The sequence below is a fragment of the Podarcis gaigeae genome (assembly GCF_964106915.1).
Source record: "Podarcis gaigeae genome assembly, chromosome: 13".
NCBI lineage: Eukaryota > Metazoa > Chordata > Lepidosauria > Squamata > Lacertidae > Podarcis > Podarcis gaigeae.
Genome location: NC_139689.1, coordinates 30,022,409 through 30,040,238, shown reverse-complemented (window position 1 = coordinate 30,040,238; position 17,830 = coordinate 30,022,409). Strand labels below are relative to the sequence as shown.

General features: G+C 45.9%; 1 protein-coding gene across 3 annotated transcripts in view; it reads right to left on the bottom strand.

The window, feature by feature from the left end:
- The window catches only part of RAPGEFL1 (Rap guanine nucleotide exchange factor like 1), a 55,518-nt gene extending 42,351 nt beyond the window's left edge, over window positions 1–13,167 (bottom strand). The window contains exons 1-2 of one of the 3 annotated variants that reach the window (XM_083708743.1): window positions 13,039–13,075; window positions 11,733–12,424 (exon numbers count right to left, since the gene is read on the bottom strand). In XM_083708743.1, the coding sequence (XP_083564869.1) occupies window positions 11,733–12,150 (418 nt within the window). In that variant the 5' untranslated portion in view covers window positions 12,151–12,424; window positions 13,039–13,075. Of the gene's footprint in view, window positions 1–11,732 lie in introns of all 3 variants that reach the window. The other 2 variants (XM_083708744.1, XM_083708742.1) reach the window with 2 other exon arrangements.
- Between the last annotated feature and the right edge of the window lie 4,663 nt (window positions 13,168–17,830).

Here is a 17,830-nt window from a genome sequence, read left to right as displayed (position 1 = left end):
TGTGACACAGCTGGGAGCTTTAAATTTTAACCACCAGAGCAAAACAAGAGATACCACCATACACCCTGTTGCTGGAACGGTCTGTGCAAATGAGCACAATATGACAAAGGAGTACTGTTAATAACACTTAGCATTTTAAAAAGTGCTTTAAAGTGGTCAGCCCTGTAGAGCAGGCCAGTATTATTATCCTTAGGGAGCAGATGGATGGGATGAGCCTGAGGAAGTGATCCGCCAAAAGAAGGAAGGTACAATGGTACCTCGGGTTACATACGCTTCAGGTTACATACGCTTCAGGTTGCACTCCGCTAACCTAGAAATATTACCTCAGGTTAAGAACTTTGCTTCAGGATGAGAACAGAAAACGCACACCGGCAGCACAGTGGCAGCAGGAGCCCCATTAGCTAAAGTGGTGCTTCAGGTTAAGAACAGTTTCAGGTTAGGAACAGACCTCCAGAATGAATTAAGTTCTTAATCCGAGGTACCACTGTATTCCTAATTTACAGCTCAGTCTCTTAGCTACTGTGTCACATGGGTTGTACAAAGTAGTGCAGTTTCCCCATGTTTTACCGCATTTCGGAATTATTTATCCCCGTGACAGAATTCAGGGTTCCAGGTCAGCAGAATCTGACGGTCTGGGATGGTTTATGTGTAAAATCCCAGGCAAGAAGGATGGCCAGTCAGATGAAGCAGGAGGAGCGACGTGAGGTTGGGACAGTGATTCGCCAAGTGCAACAGCAAGCCTGACAGCAAATCACAGAAAGGGACGACAGCCCTGGATATTGGCTTTCTTAGCTCAGCAATGCCAGCCCAGTGTGATTAATAAGCAAACGGACACCGAAATGGCCAGCCAACTCTGGCAGAGAAACTGCTCAGAGATTGGAGAGCAAGCCAACAGGCTCTCGAGACTGCTCTACAGGGGAGGGATTAGCAGGCAAGAATAAGTGTCACAGAGTCACCCCCTTCACTGCAAGGAACAGCATGCTGCCAGCTGCCTCCAGGGCACAGAAGCCTAGAGACGAATGCTGAGCATTAGGCAGGGTCCAAGAAGGAGTAGGAAAAGATGAAGACAGACAGCAGTGGCTGGATTAGGGATAGGTGAACCTGTCAGTTTCCATTTCTCTTGCATTTCTGCATTTTCCCAGTTTTAAATTCAGCTTGGCCCATTTCTGCCTCGGGTTGCAAACATTTTTTTTTAAGTCTGCATGAAAATTTGTATCCATTTCTGTATGTACTTCAACTAATATACACCTTTCTGCATTTTGCACATTTTTTCATTAACAGATACATTTTGGTGCACATTTCCCCCAATATATCCTTGTATTTTTAATACATTTTGCTGGAGGGGTGTTTGTTGGCGATGGTTGGAGAACTGCATCACAAAATTCAGGGAGGTGCAAATTTCAGTTTGTGCATTGGTTTGAGAGCTGTGAATTGGGTAATTTCGCATTAAAACACAAACTGAATTAATTTCTCCCCTATCCATAGACTGGATAACAGTCAGAGAGCAATCACATGCACACACCCCTTTTTTGTTACTCCTGAATAGTTGCATAGCCCCAACAGAGTGCCAGAGGGCTTGCAATCTATGGCTGTGAGCACGTTACAGTTTACTCTTATACTCCACTGCGCTCCCACTGCTGGTGCTTGAATGTACACATGACATTAGCCACAATCCATACCTATCATGTAGTTTCTTGAGAAATACTGCCACTTGGTGCATTTCCCCCTCAAACCAGCTTCCACCTGATTTGAAAATGCAAGCCACGTTCGCTTTGCTGTTAAACTGAGGTGTGTACATCTGAGACAGTCACTGCTTGTGTGCAGATGACAGTTCATGCCCGGGTGACCCCTTCATGAATAAGAGCGCAGGGGTGGAGGTTGCAGGCGTGGGGAAACCAAACAAATAACGCACATGGGGTGAAGACATTCCCTGCCCCCTCTCTGGTGTGTACAGCAACATGCAAATGTGACTTGAAAAGCAACAGGGAAAGAAACGACCTCACTGCAGTTTAAACCATTAATGTGTGCACAGCCTACTGTATATGTGAGTCTGATTGCAGGGTAGGGAGAGGAGCAGTCACAGATGGTCAAATAAGCAGCAAGCATGAGATCAGGGAGAGTCAAGTGACTGTGTAGGTAAGATGCGGATAAAGTGGTTCAGCAAAGCTTCTGCTGGAGAAAAGGATCTCAAGGAAAGACCTCCAAAGGAAGAGAAGGAAACAGCTCAGTGAATGGAAAGGCTATCCTGGGTATAATGAACAGACAGACTGGGGGGAAAGGGGGCAAAGAGAGGAGGTGGATGATGAGTTCGTAGGAGAGCTGGAAGGGGAATATGGCAGGCATGTTAACAGTCATCCTGCCGGGCGGCCCCTAACAACTGAGAATTGCCTCCAGAAACTTCACCAAAGCTGGGCTTTTGTCCACAGACAGACAGGCATGTTTGGACAGGCAAACTAATCTAGATTTTTAGGGCCAAGTCACTTGGGCAGGCTTAACAGGCAAGGCTATGTGGTTTCTGATGCTGATGAAGGAAGAGGTGCATGCAAGAGGCAGAGAGGGAACAGTTTGGGAAATGAGAAATGGATGCTTATGCCACAGAGGGAAAGGGAGACAGCAAGAGAGGGCAGGAAGCCACGGCAGTCTTAGATGGAAAGTGGTGAGGAATGGATGCCCCAAGGCCCATTGTCTCCTATTAGACCATGGGGAGGGCAGCGAATCAACTATCTCCATCATGCCCTGCTTCTGAGCATCCCAAGGACATTAGCTGACCAGGGTGCAGTTGGACCAGATGCATCCCTGGCCTAATCCAGCAAAAAGATTGTCGCTTGCCTTCTCTGGCTCAGATGGGTGAAGCTGCCACTCTTCTTTCACCGGTGATGTGTGTTGTGAGCCACCGGGAGGGAAAGAAGTGGTGAGGCATGGGAAATCCTCCTGGCTCCAGCAGAGAGGCACAGGCCTGGATGTCAAGCTCAGATCAAAGCGATTCTGGGCTGCTTTGCGGGGAGGGAATCTTGGACAAGTGACTGCGGCAGGGGCGGAGGCAGTGCAGTGAGGAGAGGATTAAGGAAATCCTTGGCACAATGGGGAGCCATGCTCTGCGGCTGGGGTGGTCCTGCAATTAGCAAGGATGCGCAACAATAAAGGAAGGGAAAAGCAAGCCTCGTGGTTTGTTTTTTTCTTTTCCCAGGCGCGGCAGGCCTGTGCAAACATTTCAACCAGCCCTCAGAAGCCTACAGGCCTTGCCTTTCTTTTTGAGAGGGAGAGAGAAAGGGCATATAATTATATCCTAAGGGGGAACAACATAAAAGGAGGTTGTGTCTCCAGTGGTTGGAGTGGGAAGCTGGGAGCAAGGACGACTGGAGTCTAATAAATTAACAACAAGAGGTCTTGGAGCCAAGAGTTCTGGGTTGCACTCCACACCCTCTGCCAGAGGAGGAGAAGGGGTGCCCACAGCAATGGGTGGGGGAGGAAGGGAAGAAAGGGGAGAATCTCTGTGGTGGCGGGGTGGGGGTGGGGAAGGATGCAATTAGGCTTCTGAAAGGAGCCCTTCTAGGGCACAATCCTCTCTGAAAGCCACCCACCATGACCTGGAAGCCCCCACTTCCTCCTAATCCAAAATGCATAGGAGGAGCAGACTGTGGTTAGCCAGCAAAGACTGGAAAAGAACTCTGCACAGGCTCAGAGAAATTCGGCTCCCCACCCCCATTGCAATTATGATCACTGCTGCCAGGTGTATCCATTTCTCCCTTGTTCAACACGCCATTTTTTCTCTGAACATGTGCTGAACATTTTTGGTCAGAACTTGCTGATTTGCAGGAATATCAAACAGTACAGACTCCTGTCCTTAGGAGTCTACCATTTTAGGGTGAATTTATGCATTTTGTACTCTGCCTTGCAGGTCTTTAAAACTGAGCATGGAAACCTCAATTCCTTTCATCCAGCTATTCATGGGAGCCAAGTTTGCTTTACTGGAAGTCTATTTTCATCTCCCAGCAGTTCTAGTTAAAGGGCCCTGGTTAGGACTGGGAAAGAAATTCTGCCCATTGGCTTGCAAAACTGGGTTTCGGATAGGCTACCAGCAGTTCCACTGAAGGGCTAGACAACCCACTGGTCTGAGTCAATGTATAAAGTTGCTTTTTATACCCACAATTACCACAATTTGAGAGCCCTGGGCTAGGGTGGAGGGTTTGCGCTGTTTTCCACAGGAAGATCAATGCTCTAGTTAATTAACAGCCTCCCCACAAGGCAAAAAAAAAGCTATCTTCCCACCCTCCTTTCCATCACACAGTATTGTAGAATCTCAGATTTTGTTGTAATTATTGCTATTTTTAAAAGCAAGTTTCTAGCTCTCATTGTGGCTGAGCAAATGTTTTAAAAACAAGCTCTATCCCTTGAATGCTCAAAGAGACATCTTCAAATAATTCTGCCTCTTTTTGTGGAACTCTAATCCCTGGCTTTACATACACACACACACAATCGAGGGGCACCCATGTGTTAGTTTTGAAAGGAGGTGGATATATTCATAGTAAACCAAAGACTCCTCTCAGCCTCAAGCTTCAGTCTTCTTTAATTTCTACCTGTCTCCACCAAGACAGGAGGTGGAATGTAGCCAGCAAAAAACACACACACACACACACACACACACACACACACACACACACACACACACTTTTATTGCTAGCTTAGGGGCTGCTGTTTGAATTTGAGGGGAACTGACACTGCTTTAAAAACCAATGCTGCCTGCCCACTCTCAAGCTGTGAATGTGCCATGTCAAGGTCAGGCTGGGGCTGCGAACGACCCAGGAGAGAGCAGCGTCTAAGGCCGAGCTGCGTCTACAGCTCAGGGCAGTTGCTGGATCAACCTGAGCAATAAAAGGCACCATTACTGGTGTTGGAAGCCAGAGTAGAGGTTTTAGCTCACAGGACAATCCCAGGTCTGGGTGGAAGAGGAACGAGGCAAGCGGCAGAAAGGAGAGAGAATAAGCAAAAGAAGGCCAGAAAGGGGGAAGCTCATTGTCACCTGCTAAGCATTTCTCTTGTGTATATTGCACAGACATACACATTTTGAATTTGTCAATGGCGGCATCAAGACAGACATGTGTGAAGGAGCCAGCACAGATTAACGGCTAGAAAGAGAATTTTCATAGCATTCAAGACAAACTGAAACGAAATACTTTTCGAGGGATGCATTTCACACATTCAGCTGAGTCACTGGGTACTGTGGAACTGTGTGGTGGCTGGGTGTGTTTGCAGTACAAATCCGCCACAGCACTCCTGTCCTTAAACTGAGGTAGCTTTTGCTTAGCTAGCATCAATGTGCCATGAAGCAACGCATCTTTAATAGACTTTTGATGACTGGTGGCCACCAGAAAGTAAAAAGAGTAAGAATGGCAGATGAAGGTGATGGACTATATGAAATTGGCGGAAATGACCGGCAGGATTCGAGACCAGGGAGAAGAGTCAGTGGAGGAAGATTGGAAGAAATTTAAAAACTATTTACAGAGATATTGTAAAATTAAGGAATTATAGAATAATGTTGGATTGGAACTAAGTGGTTTCTAGCTGTGATGGGTTAAAAGAATATGAAAAAATGGGTTTATATAAGTAAAAATCTAAGATTGTAATAATTTAAGAATAAGATCTGGGTAGTAAAAAGAGGGAAAGAAATTGTTGAATTAATAATTTGATTTGGAATACAAAAAAGGGTGGTATGAGGAGGTCCGAGAAACAAGTAAATGAAAAATAAGGAGATGGAAAGATTGATTGTTTTTAACAATTTTTGTTTGATATTTTTTCTTTTTTCTGTTTTTTCCCATTTTTTGTAATGTAAAATCCTTAATAAAAATTATTATAAAAAAACAGAAAGTAAAAAGAGTATATGAGCTGAGAACAGTGTTTCTTCTTTTTTTCTTTTTCTTTTTTTGGCACAGGGCTAGAAAAAAAGCTGGTCTATATAGTCTATATAGTCGGAGCAGAAAGCAGCAGCTTGGATTTTTGCAGGTGGTTGGGTAGGATGTAGTGGTGCTCCCTGCTCTCACATTCAACTTCTCTCTAGTAACCTCACAAGGAAACTCCCCATGTAAAAGCTCTCCTGAAATGGCCCACATCTCTGATACAAGTTGGGAACAGGAAACTATTTCAATATCATTCCACTCCACCTGATGTGCCTAACTCCACCCAGAAGATAATGCAATACGATCAAAGTCTGCAGCAGCAATTATTCCATATGTAGGAGGAGTCTGAAGTACACAATACAGCTCTCGCTTTCACTTCCTGAGTGTGTCCTTCTTGTTTTAACCTTTGTACCATCAAGATTCCTGCAGTCCTCTGCTTTAAATACCACATAACTCAAGAAAGAAATAATATACATCTTCCAAAGCTCTCCAATGAGCACTGGGAAGGGACATAAGCCAAGCGCTGCTGCAACCTAAAAAATAATAATCCACCAACAGGTAGGAAATGAACACCTGAAAGGGGCCTCTGTTTAATGAGCATCCTTTCCCAGACAGAGCATAGGCCTGGTGTTAAAGATTAACAGAGAGGTTCAGGGACTTGGGGCCTATGATATCTGTGTTACATAGGACACAAGACTTGAAACCAAAGTCCACTCCAAGTCATCTGGCTTGATACAGTTTGTGCCCACCTGATCTTTTATTGTGCCCAAATAGTAACTGAAGGAAGTATGCATGTAGCCACCCACTCCAGGCAACTTTGATTTCCTCTGCCCCGTTGGTCCCTTTAAACCGCAGCTGACTGCAAATTTCTGCTTAAGATTTGAAATATTCACCACCCAGAGGCCAATCTCTAGGAGATCTCAAGCTTGTCTGGAAATTTTGTTTTTTATATATAATATTTTTTATTAAGTTTTCAATTGTACCTTTCAAAATAAAATATTTTACAAACTTTAAAATATCAAATGACTTCCCTTCTTATCCTTCCATGCTTCATTTTACATGTCATACATTCCTGCACATTTTACTATAACCATTCAAATCAGTTTTCCACTTTTACATCAATCGAATATTATTTAAGCCATTGAATTTATCTTAACGCTGCCAGCGTTTTCAGCTGTATACAGTAATTTTCCATGTATTCAATAAATGTTTTCCACTCTTCTTTAAATATATGTTCTTCTTGCTCTCTTATTCTATGTGTTAAATCTGCAAGTTCTGCAGATTCTGTCAACTTAAGTTGCCAGTCCTCTATAGTTGGGACATGGCTCGCTTTCAATTTTGGAGCTAACAAAACACAGGCAGCAGTTGCTGCATACATAAATCACCTTTTCTGACACCTAGCAATTTCTGTCTAGCTTATTCCCAATAAAAATGACTCTTGGGAGTAATTTTAAGCATTTTTTTCCAATTTGTTATAGATCATTTCCCAATACAGTGGTACCTTGGTTCTCAAACGCCTTGGTACTCAAGCACCTTGGTTCTCAAAAGCCGAAAATGCGGAAGTAAGTGTTCCGTTTTTTGAAAGCCAAACATCCGATGCGGCTGTCGGCTATTGTTTCTGGGGCGCCTGCACCTATCAGAAGCTGCATTTTGGTTTTCAAAAATTTTGGAAGTCAAACGGACTTCCAGAATGGATTAAATATGGCTCTTTTGTTTTTGTTATTTATTTTGCATTTTTGTTTTTGAGGCTTTTTTGGTTAATTTGTTTTTGTGACTGTGTGGAACCCAGTTCAGCTACTGATTGATTGATTGATTGATTGATTGTGTGACTGCAGAAATGGATAAAAGCCCCCCATCCAAACAATGGCTATCATCAGTGCAGGTAAGAATTTTTTTTTAATCATCTACAATGCTGTCTTATTTTATAGCACAATACATTGATTATTGCTTTCATTTTATGGATCAATGGTCTCGTTAGATAGTAAAATTCATGTTAAATTGCAGTTTTAGTGGGCTGGCTTTTCAAAGTCTGGAACGAATTACGGTAATTCATTTTGCATTACTTTCTATGGGAAAGCGCACCTTGGTTTTGGAATGCTTTAGTTTTGGAACGGACTTCCGGAACAGATTAAGTTTGAGAACCAAGGTACCAATGTATACTTTTACCTTTTTACATTTCCACCCTTGCTTGGAAATTTTGTGCCTTCTGACCTAGAAGCCCTTCCTTCTATTCTCAGATGTATAGTCAATCACACAACCCAAAAGCACTTTGCACATGTCCAGAAAGAATTTGCATATTCATTCTTTTCTTGCCTGCAACAACTGTTCTGAGCTTAAGTAACTAGGCATGAAAAATCCAGCCAGAAAAATTATCTCACTGCTAAAATTAATACACTCCTAATTTTTAAAAAATAGTGAGTAGAAAGTCCAGTTCTCCTCAATAAAAAAGGAGAATTGTTCCAGTATCCTGGAGGATACTTTCATTAGGGAGCTGGTGTAGTGTGCTATAGTCCAACTACTTCTGTTTACCAAAGGCAGTCCTTATTTCCTACTGCCTTGGTGACACTTCTAAGGGCCTTTAAGCTAAGTATGCTAAAAGCATGAAGTGGGAGATTGAGGCCTCTCATCTCCCAAGTCCTGTGCATGTGCCAGAGACTTTGGGGCAAATGGACCACAAGTAGCAAACACAAATAATGGCTGGATACCAAGAATGCCTACTCTGCAGCTGAATGTCAAAATTGTTACACAACACACACACAAACAAACAAACATGTACTGACAATGCTTAACTTTTGTTACCTTACAGACAAGTAAGGAAGATGGTAGCATTTTAATGAATGGCTCATGTACAGACCTTTTATATATATATAGAAGAGCTTTGCACAGAACACATAAAAAAAATTTTTTTTAACTGTTTCTCTTTGATTTTCATCACCAGAGTTTCACATCAGTGAATATAATTCTAGGTTTGATTTTCCAAACACTGAAGATAAGCCCTACACACAGAGATAGCTATTTCCTTTTTAATGCATTCTCATCAAAATTTGTGGTGTGTATCTGGCTATGGCTTGATGTGAACAAACAAATGTACGGGCGCCCAAAGTAAAAAATGTGGCGGCTTTACTCCTCCTTCAATCCGACTGCTGCCACGCTACCTAGACTTAAGCCATGGTTTAGCACAACGTTCCACCAGTCTGGGAAGACAAACCATGAACCCATGTTCAGACTTAATGCTAAACCAAACCACGGCTTAGCTCTGCATAGTGCAGCAGAAATAAGGCTGAGGAAGAAGCAAATTAGCCATGATTTTTCTCTGAGTACCCACATGCTTGCTTGGCCATGGTTTGCCTTAGAATTATGTGCAAACTGTGCCAATGTCCTAATGCCACTTCAAATCTATCTCTCCAATATTCATCACCTGAGGGCCGCAGCATCCAGCAATGACTACAGTCCATGTGTGGATGAACCAACATGGATCTAATGCAATGGAAAGAACTTGGATATTACTTTGCATCACCTCACATACAACGCTTTGCAATGGAGCCAGTTCACACGTTCAGCTGCCAGGGGTGATGTACATGCAAGTGTGAACAAGCCTGAGTTCAAATGCCTGCTCAGAAATTGACTCCTTCTCTCAACCTTGTTTCTTCATGTGCAAAACAAGGATAAAACAGCCTTGCAACTCAGATCACAAAGATTACAAGTCCACATTTCAAATTAGTTCTATTATTAGTCATTCAGTGGTCTGAAGAGGGGGAGGCTTCTCTCTCTCATCCCTACAAACACATTCCTTTCTGGTCACTTGGAAGTGTTTCTTACTCACCACAGGTGACTTGTCAAGCAGTTATTTACAAGCGTGCAGTAAAAGTCAACCTCTCTCACGAGGCAGGACAGATGTGAGAATAATCGCTGTACTGTAATACATTTTGTACTTAAAAAAATCAAAAACCTAATTACAGTGGTACCTCGGGTTAAGAACTTAATTCGTTCCAGAGGTCCATTCTTAACCTGAAACTGTTTTTAACCTGAAGCACCACTTTAGCTAATGGGGCCTCCTGCTGCCGCCGTGCTGCCAGAACACGATTTCTGTTCTCATCCTGAAGCAAAGTTCTTAACCCGAGATAATATTTCTGGGTCTGTAACCTGAAGCATATGTAACCTGAAGCGTATGTAACCCGAGGTACCACTGTACAGAGAAATTAACCATTACAAAATATTTAGCAGTTATGTAGCACTTTTTGCCAAAGGGTTCGAAACCCTACATACTGTATGCTCATTCACTAACCTTACAACAACACAGCAAAGGAGACCAGAGATTATTGTCCCTATTCCCATAGAAGTGGGGGCTGAAGCTATGAGTTGCTTGATGCAAGTCAATGATTCCGGGATCAAACAGACCTGGCACTTTCTAGCTGACAGTTCACCCTCTTAAAACTCCACTAGCTCCAGTACTAAGCTCTGGAGAAGCCACTCACCTCCTTTACCCATTTCCTAGATGTCTTTTCTCTTTGACCCCAGACCTTCTTCCCCAAAACCCCTACCATACAACTAGCTGTGAGCCGTCCAAAGTGACTGGGGAAACCCAGCCAGATGGACAGCGTATAAATAATAAAGTTGTTGTTGTTATAACTTTCACTGGAAACTTCACCATGTGGCAGAAGCTCTTTTGCATCCATTTTCACCTTTAAGCCCCCCAAAGTTTGATCCTGCCACATAGTCTCCACTGAACTCCTCTAGGCAACCCCAGGAGCAGGCAAGCCTTCAACATCATAATTCCACCCAACCCCAATCACGAGTACCCCTTACACCAGGGATATGGAGTCTGGAGCCCTTTAGGGAATGTTGAACTCCTCCTCCCATCAGCCCCAGCTGGCACAGTCCATGGTCAGGGATGATGGGAGTTGCGGTCCAGCAACATGTTGAGGGCCACTGGCTCTCCACCCCTGCCCCAACACAAATGGTCCATCTGCAGCATTCCTGCCAGCAGAGAGTGCACTCAGCACTCAGTCTGCTCTTCCTATGTTTGCCATCATCCCTTAAACAGGTGCAGTCACCAGGCTGAAGGAGAGGGAAGGCCCCCTCCTTAACTTTGTTACTGCCCTCCCCACTCCTTCACTGCCCCACCCCCCATAAAAATTATTCCTCCATGCTGGGCCTATTTCTCCAGATCAAAGATCCCAAACGGAGATGATACCAGCTGATTATGATGGAAAGGTGAGAGAGTCTGATCATTCCGAGACCATATCCTGCTACCTGATTCTGTTCCCTAAAAATGAGGCCCTGCAGACCCTCTCAAACACAGGGTAACATGCTTGCTTGGAAATCGCACCTGGAAGCTCTGTGCTCAGTTTGGATTCTGGAGAAGCGGGAGGGAGACAGGATTCAGTTACTGAGGAAAGGGCACTTTGCACATGCTCAGAGACACACTTCAGTATTATGCCACATGTTCTTGGACTGATTCACAAGATCATAGAATTTTAGAATTGGAAGGGACACTGAGGATCATCTAGTCCACCCCCCTGCAATGCAGGAATATGCAGCAGTCCCAATACAGGGATTGAACCTACAACCTTGGCGTTATCAGCACCACGCTCTAACCAACTGAGCTATGCAGGACAGATAAATTGGTTCCAACTTCCAGGGCCCAAGTAAAGGCATGTCCATCTGATTCTACCCTTGCCAGTCCCTACATCGACCTGTATTCTGTGCAAAAATGTCAGCTACTGCTGCTGCCTTTCCCTATGGCACTATCAGCCCCTGATATTCGAACTGTGAATTTTCCTTTCCTTAGCTTGGCACCTCCCACTCTCGTTCCAGGGTCCCAGCCTCGTTCCCTACCTGCACCGCAGCCATGCCCATGGGGGGCTGTCGGGTCGCCTCCCAGCCTCTCCAGAAGTCTCCCCAGCAGTCGATCGGGGCTCTCGGGTTCTGCCAGTGGTGCCCAGCAGCAGGTGGGTACAGACTCAGGGCTGAGCTGGGTTTCGCCTCCTCCGCCACCGCCTGGGGACAGCTCCTCGGAGGAGAAGGACGTTGGGGAGCGCAGAGAGGAATCGGGGGGCCGCAGCTCCAGCCATCGCCCATCGCCAGCAGTGTCCGTGCCTCCTTCGGGGGGCTCTTCGGGGGGCTCCTTGAGGAATCCAGGCAGCAGGATCTTGGAGACGCTTTGCCTGCGAGGCAGCTGCCCACCAGCCCCGGGGCCAGCCCGGGCAGCCAGGTGAGACCCCTGCTTCTTCAGAAATTTCTCCAAAGGCTTCATCCCGCCGACGGCAGTGGGGGCACCCAGGGGCTCAGCTGGGCCCCAGGACGAGGGGTGATCCAATGTGCCCTTTTCAGCTTAGGCCAAAATTGGGGATCAGGGGCGGCGCACTCTGCGTGCCTGCGGCGGGGGTGGAGAGACGTGCGATCAGAGAGTCATGGCTATGCCAGATGTTGGAGGCAGGCGAAGATCTGGCCAAGAAGGTGGCAGGGAGCTGCCTCTTTGGAGAAGGAAAACGTGTCCGGCGTTGGGGAGGGGGTGTGGAGCGGGGGCGCTGCTCTGGCCAACCTTACCGAGCGTGGAAAGGCTTTAGGGGGCGGGGTGCGCGGGGTCCTGCCTGACTCTCCCTGCAGGGGGAGTGACCAGAGGCGCCTCCGGTGGCTTCGCGTCCTGACGCCCTCCTGAAGTGGTAGGCGGTGAGAGGCAGACAGGTGGATTGCCGTCTACTCCAGTCTTCTCTTCGGCCGCGCCAGAAACGTGGCGAGCGTAAATCCCCTTTGGAGAGAGAGAGGGGTGGAGATTCTTCCCTCCCCACCTCTGCGCCCAACAAAGCGAGGCGCGTGCCCTTGGCCCCCGCAGGGCTTTCCCCAAGCCGACGAAGCGTCCCGGCTTGCTTGCAATCAGAATCTCTCCTGTTCCTCCGCCAGCCCGCAGCCTCTGCCTCGTCTCCTTCGCCTTTGCCACTCCGTGCGCCCTGCGCGCGCGCGCCCTATTCGCCAGGCTGCTGCTGCCGCTGAAAGCAGGATCCTCCTTTATGGATGCTCATGACAGCGGGGGAGGTAGCTACTGGCAGCAGGAGCGGGGGCTGAAGCATGCCTGCCTGCCTGCCGGGGAGTTTGCATGGGGGAGGCTCTCTGCTTGACCGCCCCCGCCCCCTCCTGCAGGAACCTCCCCTCCTCCTTCTTCGTGCCTCCTGGCCTGGAAAGAAGCAGGCGGAGTCGCCAGTCGGCAGGCTTCTCTCGCAAAGCAGCAGCCAGCCAGTCTCTTTCCCTCGCCGCCTCTCCTCCGGAGGGGAGCAAGCCGAGCCCCGCCCCGCCTCCTCCGGCCCCTCCCCCGCCTTTGCACCGGTTCCTCGCCCACCCGCTAATTTTGCCTGCACTTGTTACGCGGGGGCAAGGAAGCCAAAAATCCACACCTTAATCTTGGACTATAACTGGGGGGGGGGGGGACCCAACTAAAAACAACAAGCAGGATGGTGAGAAATCAGGCTGGTTGGGCAATGTTGCAAGATTAATCGGGGCTTTATTTGCATCTTGATGCAAAACATTGCCCTCAGCTTGCTTGGAGTGAAAGTCAGATGATTCATTTTGGGTCGTTGACGCCGGCTGAATTATTAAAGATTTTTATTCTATTGCACACTCAATTTCATATTACTTAATGATTGTGTCCATGTGTGTGTGTGTGTGGTTTAATGGGTTCAAGTGGAAACAGCACGCACAGACACCAAAAAAATATAAACTTTTGAATTCCGGGATGCTTTTTAAAGTGTGGGAGAGGGAAATCTTATATCTTCAAGAAAACTTCAGGCACTTCTTGCCGACCATAATGGCTCATGGCACAAAGAAATGTTGTAGTCTTTAAGGCAGGCACAGGCAAACTCCGGTCGTCCAGATGTTTGGGACTACAATTCCCATCAACCCTAGTTAACAGAACCCGTGGTCAGGGATGATGGGAATTGTAGTCCCGAACAACTGGAAGGCCGGAGTGTGCCTATGCCTGCTTTAAGGGCTCACAAATTTCTTGGTTATTTCTGATACATTCAGAAACATCCAGGTGGATAAATATTGGTTACACTAAATAATTTAAAAGCAGTGGTTTCTTCTTCTTTTTTAAAGAGTTCTAAATCACCTTTATTCAACTGTGTGTGTGACCCTGAATGTCTGCCTTTTTCCTACTTGGGTATATACGCATCTGAATGTCACTACAGCTGGCATCCCCCATTACTACACACACACACCCTATTCAATTTATTTACTGTATGTCTATATTTATAGGGCTCCTTTCTGAATACAGTGGTACCTCGGGTTATATATGCTTTAGGTTACATACACTTCAGGTTACAGACTCCGCTAACCCAGAAATAGTACCTCGGGTTAAGAACTTTGCTTCAGGATGAGAACAGAAATCGTGGTGGGGCGGCAGCAGGAGACCCCATTAGCTAAAGTGGTGCTTCAGGTTAAGAACAGTTTAAGGTTAAGAACAGACCTCCGGAACGAATTAAGTACTTAACCTGAGGTACCACTGCACGTAAAAGAAAGGGCACCCTTCAGGGAGGAAGGGCAAGATATACGGTAAATTGAATTCATCAATACACAAATGAACACACATATGAAGCTCAGCTGCCTTATAGGAAGGAACGCGGGAAGGTGCCATGCAATCCCACCACTGGTCCACCTAGCTCTCTGCTGTCTACACTGGCTGGCAGTGGCTCTCCAGGGTTTCAGGCAGTAGCTCTATTCTGGAGATGCTGGGGATTGAACCTTTTGCATGCAAAGCAGATGCTCTAGCACTGAGCTACGTGCCCTTTCTCATTGGTCGGTCTATTCTAGCCCAGTGTTGTCTACTCTCTGGCACTGACATCATCTCTCCATGGTGTCAGGCACCATGTGCAGATCTTGTGCAGCCCTGCTGCCAGCAGCAATCCTTTTAGTGAAAGATGCTGAGAACTGAACCAGAGATAATGTGTGCACAAAATGTGTGATCAGCCACTGGATAATATCTAAACAGGTGGACTCAACAAGGAGCCCTCCTTTTCTTTAAAAAATGTTTAACATGGACTGGTGCTCCCACCAAATGTCAACACTGGACTCCTGAGTTTGTTTGTTAATAGATGTTATCTTGTATGGGTTTTTGGGGCAGAATACATCTAAAGTACGTAATTTGCTTTCAAATGCTTAGCATGCAGTACAAGTTAAGTCATATTGTCACAAAGCATAAAGAAAACTACATCAATAATAAGCTCCACGTATAAAATAATAACAATGCTGTTGAATTCTGTTCTAATCTGTTAAAGTGTTTCCGGTGTCTTTTTTTTTAGGCTTTAATTGGTAATAATTGCAGGTTGCTTTATGGAAGGTTTTCTCCACCCCCGATTTGAATGTTACAATTTTAACTGCATATTATTTTTGAAATAATGTAAGGACCCTGCAGGACCAAAAGGTAGGATATTATTTATTTATTGTATGTTATTTCAGTTCTAGACTGCCCTTCTCCCGGTGGGAGCCGAGGGCAGTGAACAACGGAGGAAATGCAAGCTGTACAATAATTACAACATAGAAAAACGCACCTCTAAAACCAAAACGTATGCAAAAAAGAAAAGGGGAAAAAAGAACACCAGCTGCTGAAATGCCAATCAATATTCATGCTTCAAAAGCCCAAGCAAACAGATATGTCTTCTTCAGTTGGCACCTGAAGGCCATCAGTGTTGGGGATGGATGCACTCCTGGGGAGGGAGTGCCATGAAAGAGGCCCTGCCATGGGGAAAAGCCCTGCCATGAGTTGCTGCCCCATGGGCCATACTCATCAGCACCATCCCACAGATCTCAAAACACAGGCCAGTAGATATTAGATGGAGGTGTTCCTTTAAGTACTGGGGCCCTGAGCTGCTCAGGCCTTTGTACAACAGGACCAGAACCATGAATTGGGCCCGGAGCTCACAGGCAACAAGTGCAGTGTTTTCAGGATTGCTGACATGCTTCATCCTGCTGCCCTGCTTAACAGACCCATTCTGCACCAGCTGCAGCTTCCGGACAGTCTTCAAGGGAAGGCCCATATAAAATATATTACAGTTACTAGAGCATGGACTACCATAGCCAAGCTATCCCGGACCACGAATGGCCATAGCTGATGAACCAGCCGGAGCTCGTCATAGGACTCCAGTGAAGCCACCTGGGCCTCACACTCCTGAGCTACACACCTGCTCCTTCAGGGGAAGTGCAACCCCATCCAGAACAGGTTCTCTCTCTAAATTCCTGGGCATGAGAAAGGCCTCACCACAGCACCATCGTCTTATCAGGAGTCTGCCTCAATCCATCACTGGAAACACAGGCAGGCTTTTCTGATTCAGAGGGAATAGACTAATAAAGCTGAATGTCATCCGCATGCTGATAACACTACGCTCCCAAACCCTGGATGGCAGCTACCAACAGCTTCCTCTTAAATGGCATAAATACGATGGTTATACACGTACATGTGCAAACACCAAGTGCACAGAGCACAGAAGTTGCATAATTATCCCTCAAAGCCTGATGGAAGGCCTACGTTTTCAGCAGTCTTCTAAAGAAGAAGAAGAGGAGTTTGGATTTGATATCCCGCCTTTCACTCCCCTTCAGGAGTCTCAAAGTGGCTAATATTCTCCTTTCCCTTCCTCCCCCACAACAAACACTCTGTGAGGTGAGTGAGGCTGAGAGGCTTCAGAGAAGTGTGACTGGCCCAAGGTCACCCAGCAGCTGCAGGTGGAGGAGCGGAGACGTGAACCCGGTTCCCCAGATTACGAGTCTATCGCTCTTAACCACTACACCACACTGGCTCCTAAAGCTTAGGACGGTGTTGCACGGAGGGCTTTGCAAGGCAGAACAGTCCACAACTGTGGGACCACCACCAAAGGAGGGGCACCATTTCAGAAAGGCAAAGTGGAGTGGGGCTTTTTTGGAGGGGAGATACTCATCAAAGTCTAAAGGCTTTCACCAAGATATATTCAAGTTTAAATTGCAAAAAAAGTATGTTTGTGTGTGTGTGTGTGTGTGTGTGTGTGTGTGTGTGTAGTATGAGTATTTATTTTCCTTTACACCTTAACGATTGTGAGCTTACCCTCTCAAATGAAACTGGCAAGAGATCTGTGCCTTTGGCATCCATACCCAATTCACCTGCTGCTTCCTAGGGAGGGGTCAGTCCTGTCCCCCGTGCCCCACCGCCATGGCTGAATAACAGCTTCCAAAAGGGTTGCTGTGACTCTGGCAGCAAAAGGCAACAAAGAGTATTTTCACATGCATTAAAGTGTCTATGAGAGTTTATGCCTTAATAAATGTATTAAAGGTGCCACAAGACTCTTTGTTGTTTTTATTGCTACTACTGTTACTGATCTGTTTTATCCATTATAGTTTGATTCTTAACTGGATATTTTCTGTGCCTGTTTTCAACATACCTGACTACTCAGGGGCAAGATGAATAAGTGCTATTTTTGGGGGGGGGGGGGGGACTGTACATTGACATAGTCTCATCTTAAGATGTTCAAACTAGTATTTCAATTGGAGGCATAATACCTGACATTTTTATCTGCCCTACTTAGGGCAGCCTTGATAAAGCCCTGCTTATCATTATTCTATTAAAACATTTTAATTAGAACATGTTCCGTTCTGGAAAGTGTGTGTGTCCTCATACAGCAGGAGCCACAGAGGAATCTGCACATCAAATTTGTTAAATTGGTTTTAACACATTTAACAAATATGTGAATAATGCTGCATTCCTTCTTACCTAGGAGGAAGCACTATTGAATTCAATTACTTCGGCATTGCTGCCAGCCAGTGTGGAAAATACTGAACTAGGTGAACCAGTAGGTCCAACTCCATACTGTATAAATCAGCTTTCTGAGTTCCTTTTCACTGCATTTTCCTTCCAAAAGCTCGTAGCAACAGCAGTTGCTTACACAGAGCCAGGGCCTCAGAGGTTAGGAGAGTACAAA